The 18,113-nt window shown below is 40.5% G+C and overlaps 2 protein-coding genes across 7 annotated transcripts in view; one reads left to right on the top strand and one right to left on the bottom strand.

The window, feature by feature from the left end:
- Window positions 1-1,676: 1,676 nt before the first annotated feature.
- Window positions 1,677-3,705, bottom strand: LOC133486340 (cytochrome c-like). 2 transcript variants are annotated; one of them, XM_061791308.1, is made up of 3 exons: window positions 3,434-3,705; window positions 2,231-2,407; window positions 1,677-2,149 (listed from the first exon to the last, which is right to left on the bottom strand). In XM_061791308.1, exons 2-3 carry the CDS (start codon window positions 2,400-2,402, stop codon window positions 2,004-2,006), a joined length of 318 nt encoding a protein of 105 aa, XP_061647292.1. In that variant the 5' UTR covers window positions 2,403-2,407; window positions 3,434-3,705; the 3' UTR covers window positions 1,677-2,003. The 2 variants fall into 2 exon arrangements, with proteins under 2 accessions (XP_061647292.1, XP_061647290.1); XM_061791306.1 differs by lacking the exon at window positions 3,434-3,705 and adding an exon at window positions 2,975-3,130.
- A 5,972-nt stretch (window positions 3,706-9,677) lies between these two features.
- The window catches only part of osbpl6 (oxysterol binding protein-like 6), a 34,707-nt gene continuing 26,271 nt past the window's right edge, over window positions 9,678-18,113 (top strand). For 2 of the 5 annotated variants that reach the window (XM_061791296.1, XM_061791301.1), the window contains exon 1: window positions 9,678-10,191. The gene's annotated coding sequence lies outside the window, so the exon portion shown is untranslated. The remainder of the gene's footprint in view (window positions 10,192-18,113) is intronic. The other 3 variants (XM_061791297.1, XM_061791300.1, XM_061791299.1) reach the window with 2 other exon arrangements.

Consider the following 18,113-nt stretch of genomic DNA (forward strand, 5'->3'; position numbering starts at 1 on the left):
TTGGCAACATATTGCATTTGTGTGCAGCATAATAGCTTCACCGTGTTTGCTTTGGACTCTGTGCTCCACTATTTGACCTGAGTCTGTCGATCTCAGAGCCCTACTGGGTTTATATCCCATTAGCATTTCATAAATGAATTCAGGACCTAAACCGTTTTGTGAGGAAGGAAACAAGGAAACGAGGAAACAAGGAAACAAGGAAAAAGGGAAATGAAACAAGGAAATGAGGAAGGAAGGCAACAAGGAAATGAGGAAACAACGAAATGAAACAAGGAAGGAAGGAAACAAGGAAACAAAGAATAGAGGAAACAAGGAAAATATGGAACAGAGGAAACAAGGGAACGAAACAAGGAAGGAAGGAAGGAAACGAGGAAACAAGGAAGGAAGGAAATGAAACAAGGAAGGAAAGAAGGAAACAAGGAAGGAAGTTAACAAGGGAACAAGGAATTAAGGAAACTTGGAAATGCTGAAACATTGCGGGACTGGAGGCTGTGCCAGGGTAGGCCTCCTGGTCTGCCCTTCCTTCCTGGAAGGTGGGACGAAGTCCTCCATCCTCATCGTGTCTGCACAGCAACTCCGGGACACCTCCGACGTTTATTGTGCAAGCGTGATTGTGTCAATTCAATTGCATGTGTCTATAGACACACACACACGCATGGCCAAATGGCCGAGCAGGACAGGTTTACAAAAAAGAAAGAAAGAAAAAAAAATCTTCCAGCTCACTTAAGCTGATGGTTGGCAATGTGACCATGACAATCACCATCTAACTTTTTTTGCCCCCATAATAAAAATGTAAATACAATAAATCAGGTTTTTTGATGTCAGTAGTTTGATCCTGAAACTTATTATTTCTATTTCCCAAGATTTTTAATGAGAGCAAAAGTGACTCCCTTGAATTAAAATGTACCATGGATGTTCTTTACACAAGTCATCTGTAGTTTTGCTCAGCCAATACGGCAGAAATTGCGTGAGACCCGTCATAATTTCTTTGAACTATAAGGAGGCCCCGTCGTCACATGTCGTCCTCTTCAATCTTCTGAAGAGTTTTTCAGAGCATTAATTCCTCAACCACTTTGCCATCAGGTGTATTGCGGGAAATGATCCAGTTTCCCTCAATTAGTCTGAAAAGTACTATTTACTCACTACAAATCTATCTTTGTTCCTCCATCCATGCCAGTGACACATTGTAATCGGTAACACAATTTAAATGCTCTTCCACGAGACAGCAGAAGGTAAAATTAATGTGTAGGCCTACCCACCTGTTGTCTCTCATACAACTTAATAGCTTTTTGTTCAACTAAACAGCTGCTTTCACATTTGTCATTATTTCAGTGTACTATACTGGTATATACTTTTTGTGACATTATAGTTTGGTGATCAATCAGTCAAACTCATTCATATTCATTATCACACATGAAAATACTTTTCAGAAGGCCAATTCACAGCTCGTCTATAAGAGTCAGAAATAGCAGTTTCAATATGCAGCACTAAAGTAGTCCCAACCAGAGATCCCACACCAACATCTACCTACAGTGTAGTATGAACACCAACATGTTAAGTTTCCAAACCATACTTGCTACTCCAAGGCACTGATCATATGCATAGGCACTACCCGTACTACTTGTCAAAAAAAATAAAACAATATTGTCCTGACATGACACTCACACAATATAAGATCTTGGTTAGTGTTTTATTCAATACAAAAAAAAAAACATCTTAAAAACGAAACACTCGGTTGCTAAATCTTAAAGTAATATGTTGTTCTAAACTAGGACAGGCAATTGATGACAACAGATTTGTGAACTAAAACAACAGCTTTCACAGTTTCTATGAATACAGTATGTGGTTTAATAAGTTCTATTTTAAAAAAAGGAACCTGTTAAAACTAGGGATTATCAATCACTCCACCAAGAAGGTGAATCATATAAAATCAGAGGCACCGCTGTGAAAAAACTGTCCATTGTTGAGAAGAAAACGACAATTCATCTTGATGGTAAAGTTCTTTAAGAAGTCGCAGATTTAAGATATTCTATAAGGTCAGCACGCTCATTCTTCTTCTTGATGCCAGCAAAGATCATCTTTGTTCCGGGAATGTACTTTTTGGGGTTCTCCAAGTAGACGTTCAGGGTGTTCTCATCCCAGATAATGCCTGGAAGACATGGAAAGAATGTCTCCATCAAATATACTCAATAAAAATGATCATCACCGTTATCACACACACAGTTCTTACCTTTGCTTTTGTTTGCATCCGTATAGCTGTAACCTTCTGCCTGGCCCGTTTTGCGACCAAGCAGACCCCACAGGTTTGGGCCGACCTTGTGCTTCCCCCCATTTTCCACTGTGTGACACTGAGCACACTTCTGGACAAAGGACTTCTTCCCTTTATTGATGTCTCCGGGCATTTTGTCTATGGAAATAACACACACGTACGTTCATACAGATTGTTTACATGTCTTTCTATTCTATTACAACATAAATGATGTTTATATTATTGTAAAATAAGCCTTTTGACTTCCTGTGGTGCACAACTTTTTACATTCTGCCATCAGGGGGAGCCCGTTTACAATTTACGCAATTTCCCGGCGATTACTATAGCTCCTCTTGTCGGTAACTTCATAATCAACTATTACAGTTTGACAAATGTTAGTTACTCTTATACTCTAATTAATAATAAGTGAAAATGTATCCGAGATAATCACCTTTACGATGATAAAACCGAGTGGTTGTGGCTTAGCTGTGTGATTCTTAATAGTGGAAGAAAGTCGTTAAAAGTGTAAGTCTAAAATGTTCTCATCCTAGCTGTAAATTGAAAACTATCATACTTTACTTATATTATGCTACTAAGATAATAAAGCATGGGTGACCAGCAAGAGACAACGTTGTCTCGGAACACGGTCGTTTGTTTGACTAAAAAAGGTTTAGTATTAGTAGTTACAACATTAAAAAGGTAGATCTTTAGATAACCATCACTTACCTTTAAACGACTTATAGTCTGCCAATGGTATAAATAACTGAAGGTATAACCGCTTCAGACGGTCGCCGGTGACTAACTCACACGTGCTTCCTGCCTGCCGGTGAATTTACGCCAATGTACACGTCATGAGTCAGCTGACCACTTACGTCACAGCCTTATGCCAGATGTGAACGCGATTACCAAACAGGGCAAGCAAGCTAATTCATGGCACCCCCCACATCTGTGTACTGAAAAAAAAAAAAAGAACGTTAAAGTTAACTATAAAAACAAAAACAAAACAAAAAATTGTGAATTTTCACCAATTTCCTAAGCTAGATAAAGGCCTTTGCATCTTTCTTGAGGAATATCGTCCTACAAGTTAATCACCTCAACGCTTTTACCGTAACTAAAAAGAACTTCAGTCAACATTGAATATAGTTTACCTTTTAAATGCTTGAATATGTAATGAGTAATACTCACGTCATGGTGATGAAAAGCATCACTCATGTCCCGCTCCGCTTCATCTTTACTCCATCTTCCTCGGCTAACACTGACAGCAGTGCTACTGCTACTGGCAAGAGTTGTCGGTGACGCACCTTTGGTGTCAATGTGAAAAAAGCTGAACCCTTTGGTAGTTTTAATAAAAGCAGTTTGTTTTCCTCTTGTCGTCTCATCTCTGCTCCATTGGGATAACCCGGCTTCATTTTCCTCACAATGTGCGAACAAGTTTAGAACTTTGTTTTGCTACCCTCTTCCTGAATCAAGTCTGCACATGCGCAGTAGGAGAATGGAATAGGCACTCAACACACTTGTAGTTTCCTGAATGGGGTTAAGCTTGACGCATTCTTCCTTGAGTTCTCTTGCTAACAAGAAATCTGCTGACGCAGATCTTTTGTTCAAAGAAAAACGGTTTACTTGACTTCAAAAACAAACACAAATAAAAATTGTTTCCAGATCCAATAGGGTTTCCACTGTACAATTATAGAATCAAAGCACAGCAAATTCCAGACAAATGAACAGAGAACGAAGAAAGGTCAAACATCAACTCCATAGCAAACCTCAAATGCACACATTTAGACAACCACAGAATGCAATATGCTCCTCATCCACAGTATGTACAATAAACAATTCGTGAATAGTGTAAGTATCCTACATATTTTAAACCTTTTCCGAAATTATTTCAATGTAACTAACCACTCATCAATCTATCAATCTATCAATCTATCTATCTATCTATCTATCTATCTATCTATCTATCTATCTATCTATCTATCTATCTATCTATCTATCTATCTATCTATCTATCTATCTATCTATCTATCTATCTATCTAATCTATCTATAGTATCCGGTTGTCTGTCTTTGGGTGATGTTGATTAGTTCGAGGACTGTTTTACATAGCTGACCTTCGCGCAGCAATACCCCGCACATTGATTTTGAGCCCCTCGGTTGAAATTGACATATTTGAGCTGGTAGTCACTTCGACTCATCTCTGCTTGAGCACGATTCAGTTAATCGCAAATCAATCAGGTTCAATCATGGCGAGCGGTTGTGGAAAATCTGTTTCAAAACCGGAGAGGAGCTCAATGCTTGAAGCCTTCCGAGAAAAGTGACACATGGACATGTTTGATAAGGCCTGATTTTTATGGTGAAGCCTTATCTCTTGACTGCCTCTCAAATTACTAGTAAATCATAATGATAGGCCCCTACATTCTAGTGCCTGGATACTAATGGGTCCTAATCCTCCACCACAGGTCATTTGTGTATTCACGCATTATATGGAACTGATTGGCCTTGTGCTTTTCTCCTCTTGTTTTGACATTCAATAAACATGCTGCGTATGTCTCGAAGGGTTTCTTAGATCAATCCTGCAGTGGCTAACTTGTTTTGACTCCTCACATCAACACCACATTGGCCTTTTTGGTTCTGTGGCCACTGTTATTTGCTTTTGTTTCTGCTCAACTCATTAAGCGAGATTTCACTCAAACCATGCACCAAATAAACAGGAGTTTAACATGCAGATTTGCCTAGTTGTAATTTTTTTTATATATATATAAACAAGTCATGTTATCTACCTAATTAAGCCATCATTTATTGAGCAGTATTCACACAGAAGTTTTAATATGGTCATTAATCCATGCCAAAGGCCCCATGGAGTGTACTTAAAAATACTAAAATGACGGTGATCACTGAGATGACTGAACAGGTTTGATGTATTGACCCCCTTTAGTGCAAGGTTTTTCCTGCATTCTCTAAACCGCAACATGCCCTGCCCCCTCAGCTCTGAAGTATTAAAAAATATAGCTGTCACCTCTGCTGCATTCTGCCATGTTTTGTAGCACTGTAAGATACTGTATGTCCTCTGCTTTGCTAAGTCTCATCCTCTTCTTCTTCTGTGATCTCCGTTTTATTTTTCTGTTGCAACACAATAGGAGATGCCGAAAGACAGCTGGTACTGTAATTTCAGAGATGCTAAATAGGGTATTAACACATTCACTGCCATTGACGGCTTTACAAGTCAAATATCCATGTTAACTGGGAGGGCAGGCAATGATTAACAATCATAATAATGTGAAATGGTTATAATAACTACTTTAAATTTGATCATGGTTTAACTTAAACTGTTGCCTTCCTACTGCCTAGGTACTGCACACACTAATGATAAATATTTGTTAATAAATGCTTGAAAAATACATTGCGAGAGTATTAGTTTTAGATTGCAGATGACTTACAGTCCCCTCCAAAAGTACTGGAACGGAAAGGTAAATTCCTCTGTTTTTGTTGTATACTGATGACATTTGGGTTTCAGATCAAAAGATGAATATGACACAAAAGTTAAACATTCCAGCTTTGATTTCATGGTATTTACAGCTAGATGTGTTAAACAACCAGGAGAGATCACCTTTTGTTTGAAGCCACCAACTTTTCAAGTGAGCAAAAGTATTGGAACATGAGACTGATGGGTGTTTCTAGTTGCTCAGGTGTTGCCTTTTAGATTGATTGGCTTAAACATTAGATCGTGTTTGCTTTTGGCTTTGGGTTTCACCTGTAAAAAATTGAATTTGCTTAGAAGCAAACATGAAGACCGGAGAGCTGTCTATGGAAGAAAAGCAAACCATTTTGAAGCTGAGAGAAGAGGGAAAATCGATCAGAGCTATTGCACAAACATTGCGCATAGCCAATACAACAATTTGGAATGTCCTGAAAAAGAAAGAAACTACTGGTGTACTGAGCAACAGACATTGAACAGATCGGCCGAGGGTATCAACAGCAGTTGATGACAGGAAGATTGTGAGAGTTGTGTAGAAACATCCAAAGACAACAGTCAGTGACATCACTGCCAACCTCCAGAGGGCAGGGTGAAGGTATCACAATCCACTGTTTGAAGAAGACCTGGAGAGAAGAAATATACAGGCCATTCGACAAGATGCAAACCACTCATCAGCAAAAAGAATTGGAAGGCCAGATTGGATTTTGCAAAGAAGTACTGAGATGAGGCACAAAAGTTTTGGAACAAAGTTTTATGGACGGATGAGACCAAGATTAACCTCTGACAAGGTGATGGAAAGGCCAAACTATGGTGAAAGAAAGGCTCTGCTTATGATCCAAAACACACAAGCTCATCTGTGAAGCATGGTGGAGGTAATGTCATGGCTTGGGCTTGCATGGCTGCTTCTGGAACGGGCTCCCAAGTCTTTATTGATGATGTAACTCATGATGGTAGCAGCAGAATGAGTTCTGAAGTCTACGAAACTATTGTCTGGCAATTTACAGAAAAATGCCAACACAACAAAGGACTTCATCAGGGGGAAAAAGTGGAAGGTCTTGGACTGGCCAAGTCAATCACTGGACCATAACCTAACAGAGCATGCATTTTACCTCCTGAAGAGGAGACTGAAGGGAGAAACCCCCAGAAATAAACAAGAACTGAAAGAGGCTGCAGTAAAGGCCAGGAAAATAATTTCAAATGAAGAATGCAAGAGGCGGCACGGTGGCCGACTGGTTAGAGCGTCAGCCTCACAGTTCTGAGGACCCGGGTTCAATCCCCGACCCCACCTGTGTGGAGTTTGCATGTTCTCCCCGTGCCTGCGTGGGTTTTCTCCGGGCACTCCGGTTTCCTCCCACATCCCAAAAACATGTATTAATTGGAGACTCTAAATTGCCCGTAGGCATGACTGTGAGTGGGAATGGTTGTTTGTTCCTATGTGCCCTGCGGCACATAGGAACAAACAATACCCCGCCTCCTGCCCGATGACAGCTGGGATAGGCTCCAGCACGCCCGCGACCCTAGTGAGGAGAAGCGGCTCAGAAAATGGATGGATGGATGGAGAATGCAAGAGTCTACTCAATGGGTCACAGGCTTGACGCAGATATTGCAAGTAAGGATTATGCCACCAAATATTAAATGTTATTCACTTGAAGTGCATTTAATAATGTCTGTTCCAATACTTTTATTCACTTGAAAAGTGGAAGGCTTCAAACAAAACATGCTCTGTCCTGAGTTGTTTATCACATCTAGCCGTAAATAGCATGAAATAAAAGCTGGAATTTGGAACTTTTGTCTCATATTCATCTTTCGATCTGAAACCCAAATGTCTTCAGTATACAACAAAAACAAATGAATTGACCTTGCCGTTACAAAATGGTGCGTGGGTGCTGGGGCGGTGCCGGCTGGCACGCGCCCGGGTCCCCCGCTCTGGCTACTGGTGGAGGTGGTGGGGCCCCACTGTCGCTCCTCGGGCCTGCTTCCTCCCCTTCTCTCTGTTCCTTGTGTCCCGCTGCGGTCGCCTCTTCCTCTTCCCGTGGCGGAGCTAGGCGGTCCCCTGCAGGCTGTGGGGCCTGCTGTGGGTTTTTTTCCCCTGCCTGGTTTTTTTTGGGGGGGGGGGGGGGGGGGGGGGGGTCCACCTCCCACGCTCAAGGGTGGGTAGTGGGTGCTGGCTGGGGTGTGGGGGTTGGTGCTGCGGGTCTGGGTGGGATGGCTCTCTCCGTCGCGGGCTCTGTGGGTTGGGGGTGTCTGGCTCTCCTGGGGGTGGAGGGGACGATGGGGTGACGGGGCGTGTGGGGCGATGGGTGGGGTGGGGTAGTTGGCTGGGGGGGTGGCATTTGGTACCAGCGCCCCCCGCTGGGTGGCCGGTTGTCGGGGCGCCTCGGTGGGGTCGGCGGACCGCCCTGATCCCGCCCCTCGATTGATTGGGTGGGGTCCTCAGCCACCCCGGTGCGGCCACAGCAATTACAGGACACTTCTGTCAGTGTTTGTGCATGTAAAACGGTATCAATTCACTTGCATGTCTCCGCAGGCACTCACCCCTTACTGTAACAAATAACGCATGAATATGCAAATCGCTTGTGTACCCCCTCACTTATACTCTCGTCCTGTATACTATTATAATTTAAATAATTAATGCCACCACAGTTGTACAGCCGGATTCACAACCCTGGTCCTGCGTGCTTCTTCTCCTCTCCTTGTCCTTTTCTATCTTGTCCTGTCCTTCCCTCACAGGGTGTAGCACTACAGCCCCATGCAACACTCATATTTAACGTTTCATTGTTGTAGATAATGTAATGACTTATTTCTCTCATCCTGTTTACAATTAGTGCTTTGCCTTTTGTCTTTGTTTCTTTCTCCCTTCTAGAAACTTTGCTCTGTTTGACTGATCAAGTCTGATTCTCAATAAACCTCAATTATAATACCACAGCGGAAGCTTAAAAACTCCACTGCGACACAGTAAAACTGTAAAAGGGATACAGATTTTCCATTCTGCTTGACCTAACAGCCGAACAGGACAAAAAAAAAAAAAAAGTTAAATAGCAAGAAAATGCAGTCATTATCACAGGCTAAAACTGCTCTGATCACAGTCAGAGTTGAGACCTGCAGGTTCCTTTTATGTTCAAGCGACTGGAGATTTAGTCCCTTATACTGTATTTGACCTCAAATATGGAACTCTATACTGCAGTTTGAGAGTACACACTGAGAGGAATTGAATAAGTGGCAACTTAAAAACATGATTTAGCCGTCATTAATCTTGTGAACATACTACCTGGGTAAAGTCATATATGCTCGAAGATAGCTGGAATAGGCTAAACCATGCCTGCGACCATAGTGAGGTTTAGCGGTTTGGAAAATGAATGATTGAATAACGTCATATACTGTACCACTCTCCATATTGTACTACTGTACCGTATATGTTTATATATTTTTTCTAGGTATCTGCACTTTACTTGAGTGTTAGATATACGGCAACTTTTTACTTTTACTCCCTACAACAGATTTTACTTTTTAATACTTACGTTGTCAAAATGTTACGTTGTCTCTTTATTATTTTCAACCTCCGCAGTTGATGACATAAAAAGATGTAAATAGGGAGAGTTAAAGTTAACCGTGGTTGGATCTTGGGATCTTATAAGGCACAAGAAAACTGGGACAGCAGTCTGCATTAGTCCCTCCTCCAACATTTATTGACTGATTCAAACTAGTCCAACCATAAAATATTTTCCACATTCCAAAAATGACCACAATTTCCTAATTCTACATTTTCACGCATTAGATTGCCTTCATTGTTCCCACCTCCTTCAACATTTCTTCAAACCACAACTACAAAATATTTTCCACCTGACAAAAGTTCCCACATTCAGAAAATGTCACTATCATTTCAAATCCAGCTTCACCTTTTCAGCATTCACACGCATTTTCTGCAGAAATTGCTGGGTCCAGTTTAATTAAGTTATTATACCTTAATGTATACGTTTCGCGGATGATTTAAGACTCGTTTGAGAGAGTTTGCGTCCTAATTAGGATATATTTTGTGTTTAGTACACGGTGTATAATAATTGGTTGTTCCTACCCATGAGTTCTATTTTGAGTCTTGACTACTCCACAGCCGTGTTTTGGCCCAGCAGGTGTCCGCCATGATGATCCATTCCGGTGCTTTCTTCCCGCCTCTTGGGGATCCTGCTGCAGGGAGGAGCTAGCGGAGTGCGGCTGAGCCGAGCCGAACGTCACAACTCGTATACGAGGACCCAGCAAACACAGCAGTACCTTTTCGCCCCCACTTCCCACTGTGTTCTGGCCTACGGACGAAACATGTCGGCTGCGATAAATTGACGTATTGGAGGTGGACTTGCGTTCAAACGGCCTGCTTTTGATAAGTCAACCGTCTCTTACCAGGAGGGGGAGAGCAGCTCGATTGTTTCCTGCGCCAAGAACTGTAAAGACGTGGTCATTACACCACTGCATCTGTGGTAAGGCAATAAGCTGTTTCTCTCTCTGCTTGCACGACCACTTTAGCAATGTAACTGATAAGAGTGCAACAAAATGCAGCTTTGATTTGAGGAGTGCAGTGTGTTGTGTCCGCCCTCCCGAGCATCCTTTTGTATTTGCATCCGTAGTGAGTCACTGAGGACCAGCCAGACATGACCACCACCATCTAGCTGACTTTACTAGCATCTGCAAAGTGTGCCGTAAATGTAATGGATGTACTTTTACTGTTTGCTCACTGTCTGCTCGTCCTAACCTTTGGTTCTCGTGAGCCCTTAAAATAGGGATGCCGTGGAGGAGCATTCAATGCATTTAGACCAGGCAACTCTGCATGACATCAATGATGTAACCTATTCACTTTTTTTTTTTTTAAATCAAAGCTAAACAGCAAGTCTTAACAGGCCCTTTTATGTGATTTTTTTTCGGGAGCCTTATCCATAAAGCGGGATCTCTGTTCTTAATATTCCATCCATGTTGGGGAGGTTTGGCAGCTCGCCCATAGAGAAAGTTATCCAATTTCTGTCACTTTATGGGATTGCTCCACAATATCTGCCAGTTTTTGTGGCCAAGGTCAGTCTGTGACTTTGCAGTTGTTTAAAATGGCATAAAATCACATTAATGAGAAGCAGAGATAAGTGGAAACTGTTCGGGAGTTGTTGTTTTTTCCGTAGCGCTCTCTCTTGCGAGGATCTGCAGTTTAATTTTGTTGGCCCTCCTGAAAAACCATAAAATAGAGGATCCCCCCCTATGCATATTTTCTCTCGTAAGATAAAAATATGGGGGCGAAATTACCTTTTATTTGCATATTAATAACAAAAGCATGTCTTTGTGTTCTGAGTGTTCTATATAATAAATTTTTTCAAATAATTATTATTGAATATTTTCTCTGCACACGCTGTTTATACATCCTAATAAAATAAAAACAATAACCAGACCGTTTGTAGAACAGCACTATGACTCGTCTGTAACGATCTTTGTCTTTTGCCTCAGTTTGTCATATTTACCGCCTAAGAGACCTGATGTGGTTTTGGCAATGTAAATTATCTCCACTGTGTTACAGATTTAACTTTATTACTCACAGTCTATTTTCCAATAAGTGCACAAAAACCATTGCAGAGTAACACAGCTTTTCCAAGATGATGTAATGAATGCAGCCCAGGATAAACTGGCTCTGTCCAGTTACTGTTGTTAGGAAAAAGATGAGGCTCACTTGAAAGCGATGTTACTCCCCCTCGCTGCCTCCTGATGTCACGTGACACCTACTGGCTGGCTACTCTGTTGATCCATGTGCATTATTAGCCAGTCAAGTTATGAATTCAGTTGTCGTCGCAGATCAAGTTTGTTTGTGTTGGTCCACTTTAATAATGCAACGGCGCTCGGGTGGATTTTTGGAGAGTGCTTGTCCTTACAGTAATATTGTAGATGTGTGTCAATGTGGTGGCAATTTAATCAGGAAGACATTTCCACCCTGTTAAACCCCATAACTTCCCTGTGTTCCATGCTGGTGTTGAGCGATGGCCTTGCACTATTAGTGAAGTGTCACGGCGTGGGTTGGATCTTGTGATGGCGCCCTTATCAGGATGGATGATTCTCCTTGCTTTAATCCAGATTCTACAATGCTCCCCTGAAGGAGAATTTTGACTTTTCACCAGCCTCCACTAAGGTCATAGCATATTTTCCTTCATAGACCCCGAGGGATTTATCTGGTTCAAAGATTATTCAGGAGAGCAGATTGTTGTTATGCTGCTGACTGAACCTGCTGCTGTTTTTCCACCCTAATTGAATACAGAATTAAAACAATTGGTCAAGTTTGGAATACTTACTATAAAAGGATGAATTATGTGGTTCACTGGAATTGTGTACTAAAATGACATGAGCTGTATACATTTGATATGGGTACATCATAAAACATTTGGAAGAGGAATGTTTTGTAGACTACTTTTTTGGAGACTGAGGAGAAGTACATACACTTACATTTGCGTACTTGCCGATACAGAGTACCAATACTTGATGCCATAATTTTTAACCAAATGTTCATTAAAACAAATTTTGGCATTCACTTCACTCAAATATAACACTTTTTTTTAGAGGAACAACTTGTCATTACTGACTTAACATCTAACTGCATGTTTTTCCAACAGCCTTGCCACAAATTTCACTTAAATGTAGCCTGTAACACAATGCATTTCAGTTTTGTGGTGTCTCAGTCCAAACACGAGTAGGCAGTGTGGAAAAGGAGTACATAGATAGGAGATGAAGAAGAAATAAGTGACGAAGGAGAACAAGTAGGAATATGAATGCCATGTTCTCTCTTTGTATTCACTACAAAATAAAGTAGACAAGTAAAAAGAGAAAAATAAAAAAATTTAAACTGTGACAGGAAAACCTAAGTGATACTTATTAAACCATTATTTCTCCTTACTAAAGGTGCTCTGCAGCGCTGAGCAGGCGACGGCTCGAAACTCTGTGCTTGTCGGGCACCTCTGTCGACACCCGAGCAGAGCATAATTTGTAGTCGGCTAAAAGTGTTCTCACCTATGTTTACCTTAAAGTCTCCAAACAGCTGAAATGGTTCCTACCAAGATGGTAACTATGTGTCAGGCTGGTGAAGTATAATTTTTTAGGAGTACAGGTACGCTATAAATGTACAGTACATAATAGTTAAATTATTGTCAGGATTGTGCAAATGTTTAAAGATGTACGCTTTTTTCACTGCAATACCCATTCTGGTAAACAAGGGCAACCTTAAAGGAGTCAGTGAAGGGGTTATGTCAGCATTTCATGGATGTCATCGTACAAACAACTGCTAACTGAAAACGGTCAAGAGGAAATAAGGCTGTGGGGGTTGGCTCATTTCCAACCTACATGACACATTTCCCCTGTGCATCATGTACCAGTTCAAATGTTAATATTAAATGGATTATTGTTACAGTCCTAACACTGAGTTGAACTAAATATTGGAGGTGTTGATAGCGCATATTGATGGCGCATATTGATGGGATAAACTGTGGTGTATTCCTCAGCCTTTACTTTAAACAACTAATTTCATTAACATCAGAAGGCAACATTACAAATGTGACACATGATTATGTACCATGCTGGGCTCATTTTATGAGTAAGTAAACTCTGATTTAACAAAATAGTGGTTCAGTTGCATTAAAGAGTTACCTAAATTTTGTCGTTGACCCTGTTTAGTAGTGGAAGTGGTTCAAGCTCAGTCACACTCAGAAACTTAGGCATTAGAAGAATCTTGTTGCATGTTGCACTATTTTGTCACTGTGACTTTTTTAATGTCAGTTAATGCGTCTCGCTGTGATGTTTTATCTGCATATTGCACAAATGTACAATGATCAATACATTTGAGACCCAATACAGCACAAACATGGAAATGAGTGACTGGAGCATACTGATAAAAAATTGTATTCTTAGTCGATATAAAAAGTCCACACGTTTTGTAAAACGAGACCAACATAAATAATTTCAAAACTTTTTCCACCATTAATATGACCGATAACCTTAACAACTCAATTGAAAAAAAATCTTTTTGAGAAGGTAAGTAAAAATAAACAACCGAGATAACGTGGTTGCACAAGTGTGCACACCCTCTTATTACTGGGGATGTGGCTGTGTTAGGAATCAACCAATCACATTCAACCTCATGTTAAATGGGAGTCAGCACACACCTGCTACCATTTAATGTGCCTCTGATTAACCTAGAACAAAGTTAAACTTTTCTTGCAGGCCTTTCCTGACATTTTTTTTGCTTCATAGCAGAAGCCTGAAGGTTTTGTGCTAACATTGACTGCTATTTGGAACTGTTCCTAATTCCTTCCACCATGACTACAGACCCAGTTCCAGCTGAAGAGAAATATCCCCAAGGCATGATGATGACACTACTATGGTTGACTCTAGGAATGGTGTTCTTTTGGTGATGAGCAATGTTGTGTTTGCGCCAAACATACCTTTTGGAATTATGCCCAAAAAGTTCCACTTTGCTTTCATTGGACCATATTTTCCCACATACGTAGGGAGATTTCAACTCGTATGTTTTTGCAAAATGTAGCTTGGGTTGGAAGTTTTTCTTTGTATAAGATAAAATTTCCATCTTGTCAGCCTACCCCACAGCCAATATATATGAAGATGGAAGAAAGTTGTCACATGTACTAAACAGCCACTTTAAACTTGCCAAAAAGTCCCGCAGATCCTTTGTTGTTGTCAGCAGCCTCTCTGACCAATTTTATTCTAGTCTTTTTATCAATGTTTGTCTCATCTTTTCTAATTTGTTTTTCATGCTCCAGTTCTTAGTAATGCCACTGTTATGCCATATGTTCACCACCCAATGATTACCGTCTTGTCCTTGTTTCATTGTATATTTAATGCATTGGAAATTATATTGTACCCTTCTTTCGATTGATACCTTTGAGGCTTTGAACATTGAGAGTCCCCTGATGCTGTGGAAGCTCCCCGTGCGCTATGGCTTTTGCTGTATGTTAACAACAAAAATGTCAGGAAATGATTACTACAACACCTGAAATGTATTTGGGGTTAAACAGAGACACTTTAAATGGTGGCAGGTGTCTCCACACTTCCATTTAACGTAAGTTTCAATGTGATTGGTTGATTCGGAACCCAACCACATTCCTTGTTATAAGAGGGTATGCACACTTGTGCAACCACATTATTTCAGTTGTGTATTTTTTTCTTGCACCCACATTATTTCAGTTGATTATTTTTTCTGCAGCTCTCTAAAAGATTGTCTTCAATTGAGTTATACAGGCTATAAGGCAGTTTGAAATTATTTATCTTGCTCTCATTTTTTCATATCACAAAAACCTGGCATTTTAACAGGTGTGTGTAGACTTTTATATCCATTGAAAGTCTCTTTTTGCATTTGCTAAAAGTGGGAATTAATAAATAAAAATCAACCCCTGCAGTGTTAGAACGAAACTTAAGCAGGGTCCGACATTACGGGGGCCACCACACCGCTGTGTCGAGACAATGGCCTGCTTGGGCCAGTACAAATTTCTAAGTGACTGAAAATTTTCGGCCGCCAAAAATGGCCCAAAACTGCATTTTCAATGTCGATCTGAAATTCTTTTATCACAGAAACATCTCGTCCAAGACAGGATGTAGTGATGACGAACGGAGAAACTGCGACTAGCACTGCCTGGCTGGATAAACAGGCATGCATTCAGGTTAGCCGCAAGACGATAGCTGACTGTTACTGTAAAACTAAGCACACAAAAAAAATAATTACCCTCATTTTATATTTATATACAACGCACACATCGTTTCAGAAATCACCGGCTTTCATGCGAACAGTCAATGGAAAACCCTCTTGACAGGTTACCTAATATTAGCATTTGGTCACGGGAGGGATTTAAATAACGAATATTCACACACAAACGCTGTAGTAACACATACAGACAGGTAATATAACAATACACACAGGCATATAGTCTTCCTAATCGGTGAAAAACGAGTTTATTAACGTTACATTGCGACATTCCTTCTTCTACTCTTTTTTTTTTTGCTTACATTGAACGGGTAGGTCCATGCATGCATTGCACCACACTGCCCCCAACAGTCCAAGGCGCACACAGCAGGAAAATCAGATACAGTCATTAAGTGTATAAAGTGACATGAAATCAGACTAAACATTTCCTGTTTTAGGGCAATTAGGATTACGAAAATGCTAAACGGCAGAAGAATGAGAGGATTTTTTTCGACAACTGTAATAGACAAAGACAATACAGTCATGGCTTAAAAGCATTGGCACGTTAGTAGCCATGAATGTATTTATTTTTCTTTGTTTAGTTTTCAATTTCTATTATTGTTTTATTCCTTATTTATTGTTATTATTTTAATTGTTACTAATTTATTTGTGGTTGTTTTAAGTTATATCTAAAGTTGAGTTTTGGTAGTTGAATAAAGTTTTGAAATAAATGAATAATTGTGTTTGTTAATCATGATCTCAATATCAATCAAAATAATCATGATTATTATTTTTTCCATAATCACCCAGCCCTCGTGTAGCGTCCCCTTCACACCGCACAGGTGTACAAGCGCTGCGAAGCAAACCCAAACAAACATGTCAGATCATATAGCCAATAGCACTCAACATAAATACATTTAAATATTTACAACTAATATGTACGATTGATATCCGCAGTGATCGGAAAATCTCACTCACCGATTATCGGTACTGAAATCGGCAGCATAAAACTCTGGACGGAGCACCTCTAAGTATACATAGTGTACAAAGTGTACACAACATGACGCAAGATAAAGCATTGTTGGAATGTCAATGCTAAGTAAATATGTTAATCATTTTGTAATTGATTTATTCTTTCAAGCAGTATTATTAATTTGTGCAATTGCAAGGCCTTGATTTTAGTGAGGTTAGCACAGAGTCATCGCCACGAATGCAATTGTACAAATAATTTCTAAAATGGTCTTAAATAAGACACTAAATATTAAGTAATCACTAAAGATTAACATATTATATCATGAATATACAGGGCCAGTACAAATTCTGACAGGGGCACCACAACTTGGCGGGCCACCACTCAAAATGGTTTAATGTCGAACCCTCTTCAGTATAGACTCCTGGTCACCTGTGCTTAGATACTGTTGTGGCTGCAGCTAATCGGAGACGCTTGCTTTGTCCATGTGCTCACAGAGAGCTATAATCACAGTGACTGGATTTAGAAGATTAAACTCATGACTAATCAAGCCCTGAGCCGAGAGCCCCTCACATGCCAACTATCTTCATACTGAGCAGCCTTGCCTCGCAGCCAAAGAGGACTCATTATATGGCTCTGCAGTGCTCTTCCAGTCCTCCAATTTGACAATGTCTCCACTTAGAATGCATTTTTTTCCATCTTATTTTCTGAAAGATTACAAGAGCACTTCTTCACCCATCTGCCTTACAACCTTACATCTTTGCATGCTGCGTACACAGATAAGCCTGTTATACACAGCCTGTAGCACTTTTGTGGCATCTTTGTGTACGAAGTGTGGCAGAAAAGTGGTCCCCTTCAAAGTAATCCACTTGGTGCCTAACGCGCCTTCCCAAGGATCTCTGCCACACCTTCATGCACTCCTGGAAGGATTCTTCCGGAATCCTCTGCAGCTCCATTGTCACTGCTATCTTGTTGTCATCCACGTCTTCATAACGGGTCCCCTAGATCTTGACTCGGCCACGAGTTGCCCTGTCACAACTCACTTCTTCTCGAGCACTTAACGAAGCAAGCACCGCAGGATATCTTTGTAGATGCGCTGGTTGATCATCTTGCCCATATTTAAAGGGAAAGGTAGTAGCTTGTAGTTAGGGTTTGAAATATATCTTTTTCTGGCATAAGTCCTGCAACTGAAAAGAGGCTATAGATGAAACTAGGTAAGCATTAGAAGTAGAGGCAACTGACACTGTTGGTAAAATGCAGATGGCTAATCTACATAAACCATGAACTATGAATTGTAACATATAAAATATTGAGCTCCTACCCACCCTTACATGCTGAAGGGAACATGAACAGGAGATTTGAAACTTGTAACTGGTCATAGGAAGCCATTATTACATGATCACAAGTCCTTGTTCAGACATGGACATTCTGGACAAGCCCACTTAAGAATGTCCAAACAATAAACGTGCAACTAATACCGACTGTGAAAAGAAAGCTTTACATTTCTGGTGTTAAAACTGCCCAGTGCGTTTTTATGATTTTCTAATAAAAAATTCTATTTTACAGTTAATCAAAAGTTAACCTGTATTAACATGCTAAACCTCTCACTTTAGCTTTCTTATGCGGCTCTATTAAATAGGCTTAGCACCATACACCACTATGTGACAAGACTTAGAATCTTGTCTTGCCTAGCTGAGATCTTAGTTGGCTTAATGCAGTGA

This window comes from Phyllopteryx taeniolatus, chromosome 12, assembly GCF_024500385.1.
Source record: "Phyllopteryx taeniolatus isolate TA_2022b chromosome 12, UOR_Ptae_1.2, whole genome shotgun sequence".
Lineage (NCBI taxonomy): Eukaryota > Metazoa > Chordata > Actinopteri > Syngnathiformes > Syngnathidae > Phyllopteryx > Phyllopteryx taeniolatus.

Coding starts and splice junctions, on each gene's coding strand:
- LOC133486340 (XM_061791308.1), bottom strand. CDS start 2,402: ATGCCCGGAGACATCAATAAAGGGAAGAAGTCCTTTGTCCAGAAGTGT. Junction 2,150..2,230: donor GGATGCAAACAAAAGCAAAG/GTAAGAACTGTG, acceptor CATGTCTTCCAG/GCATTATCTGGGATGAGAAC.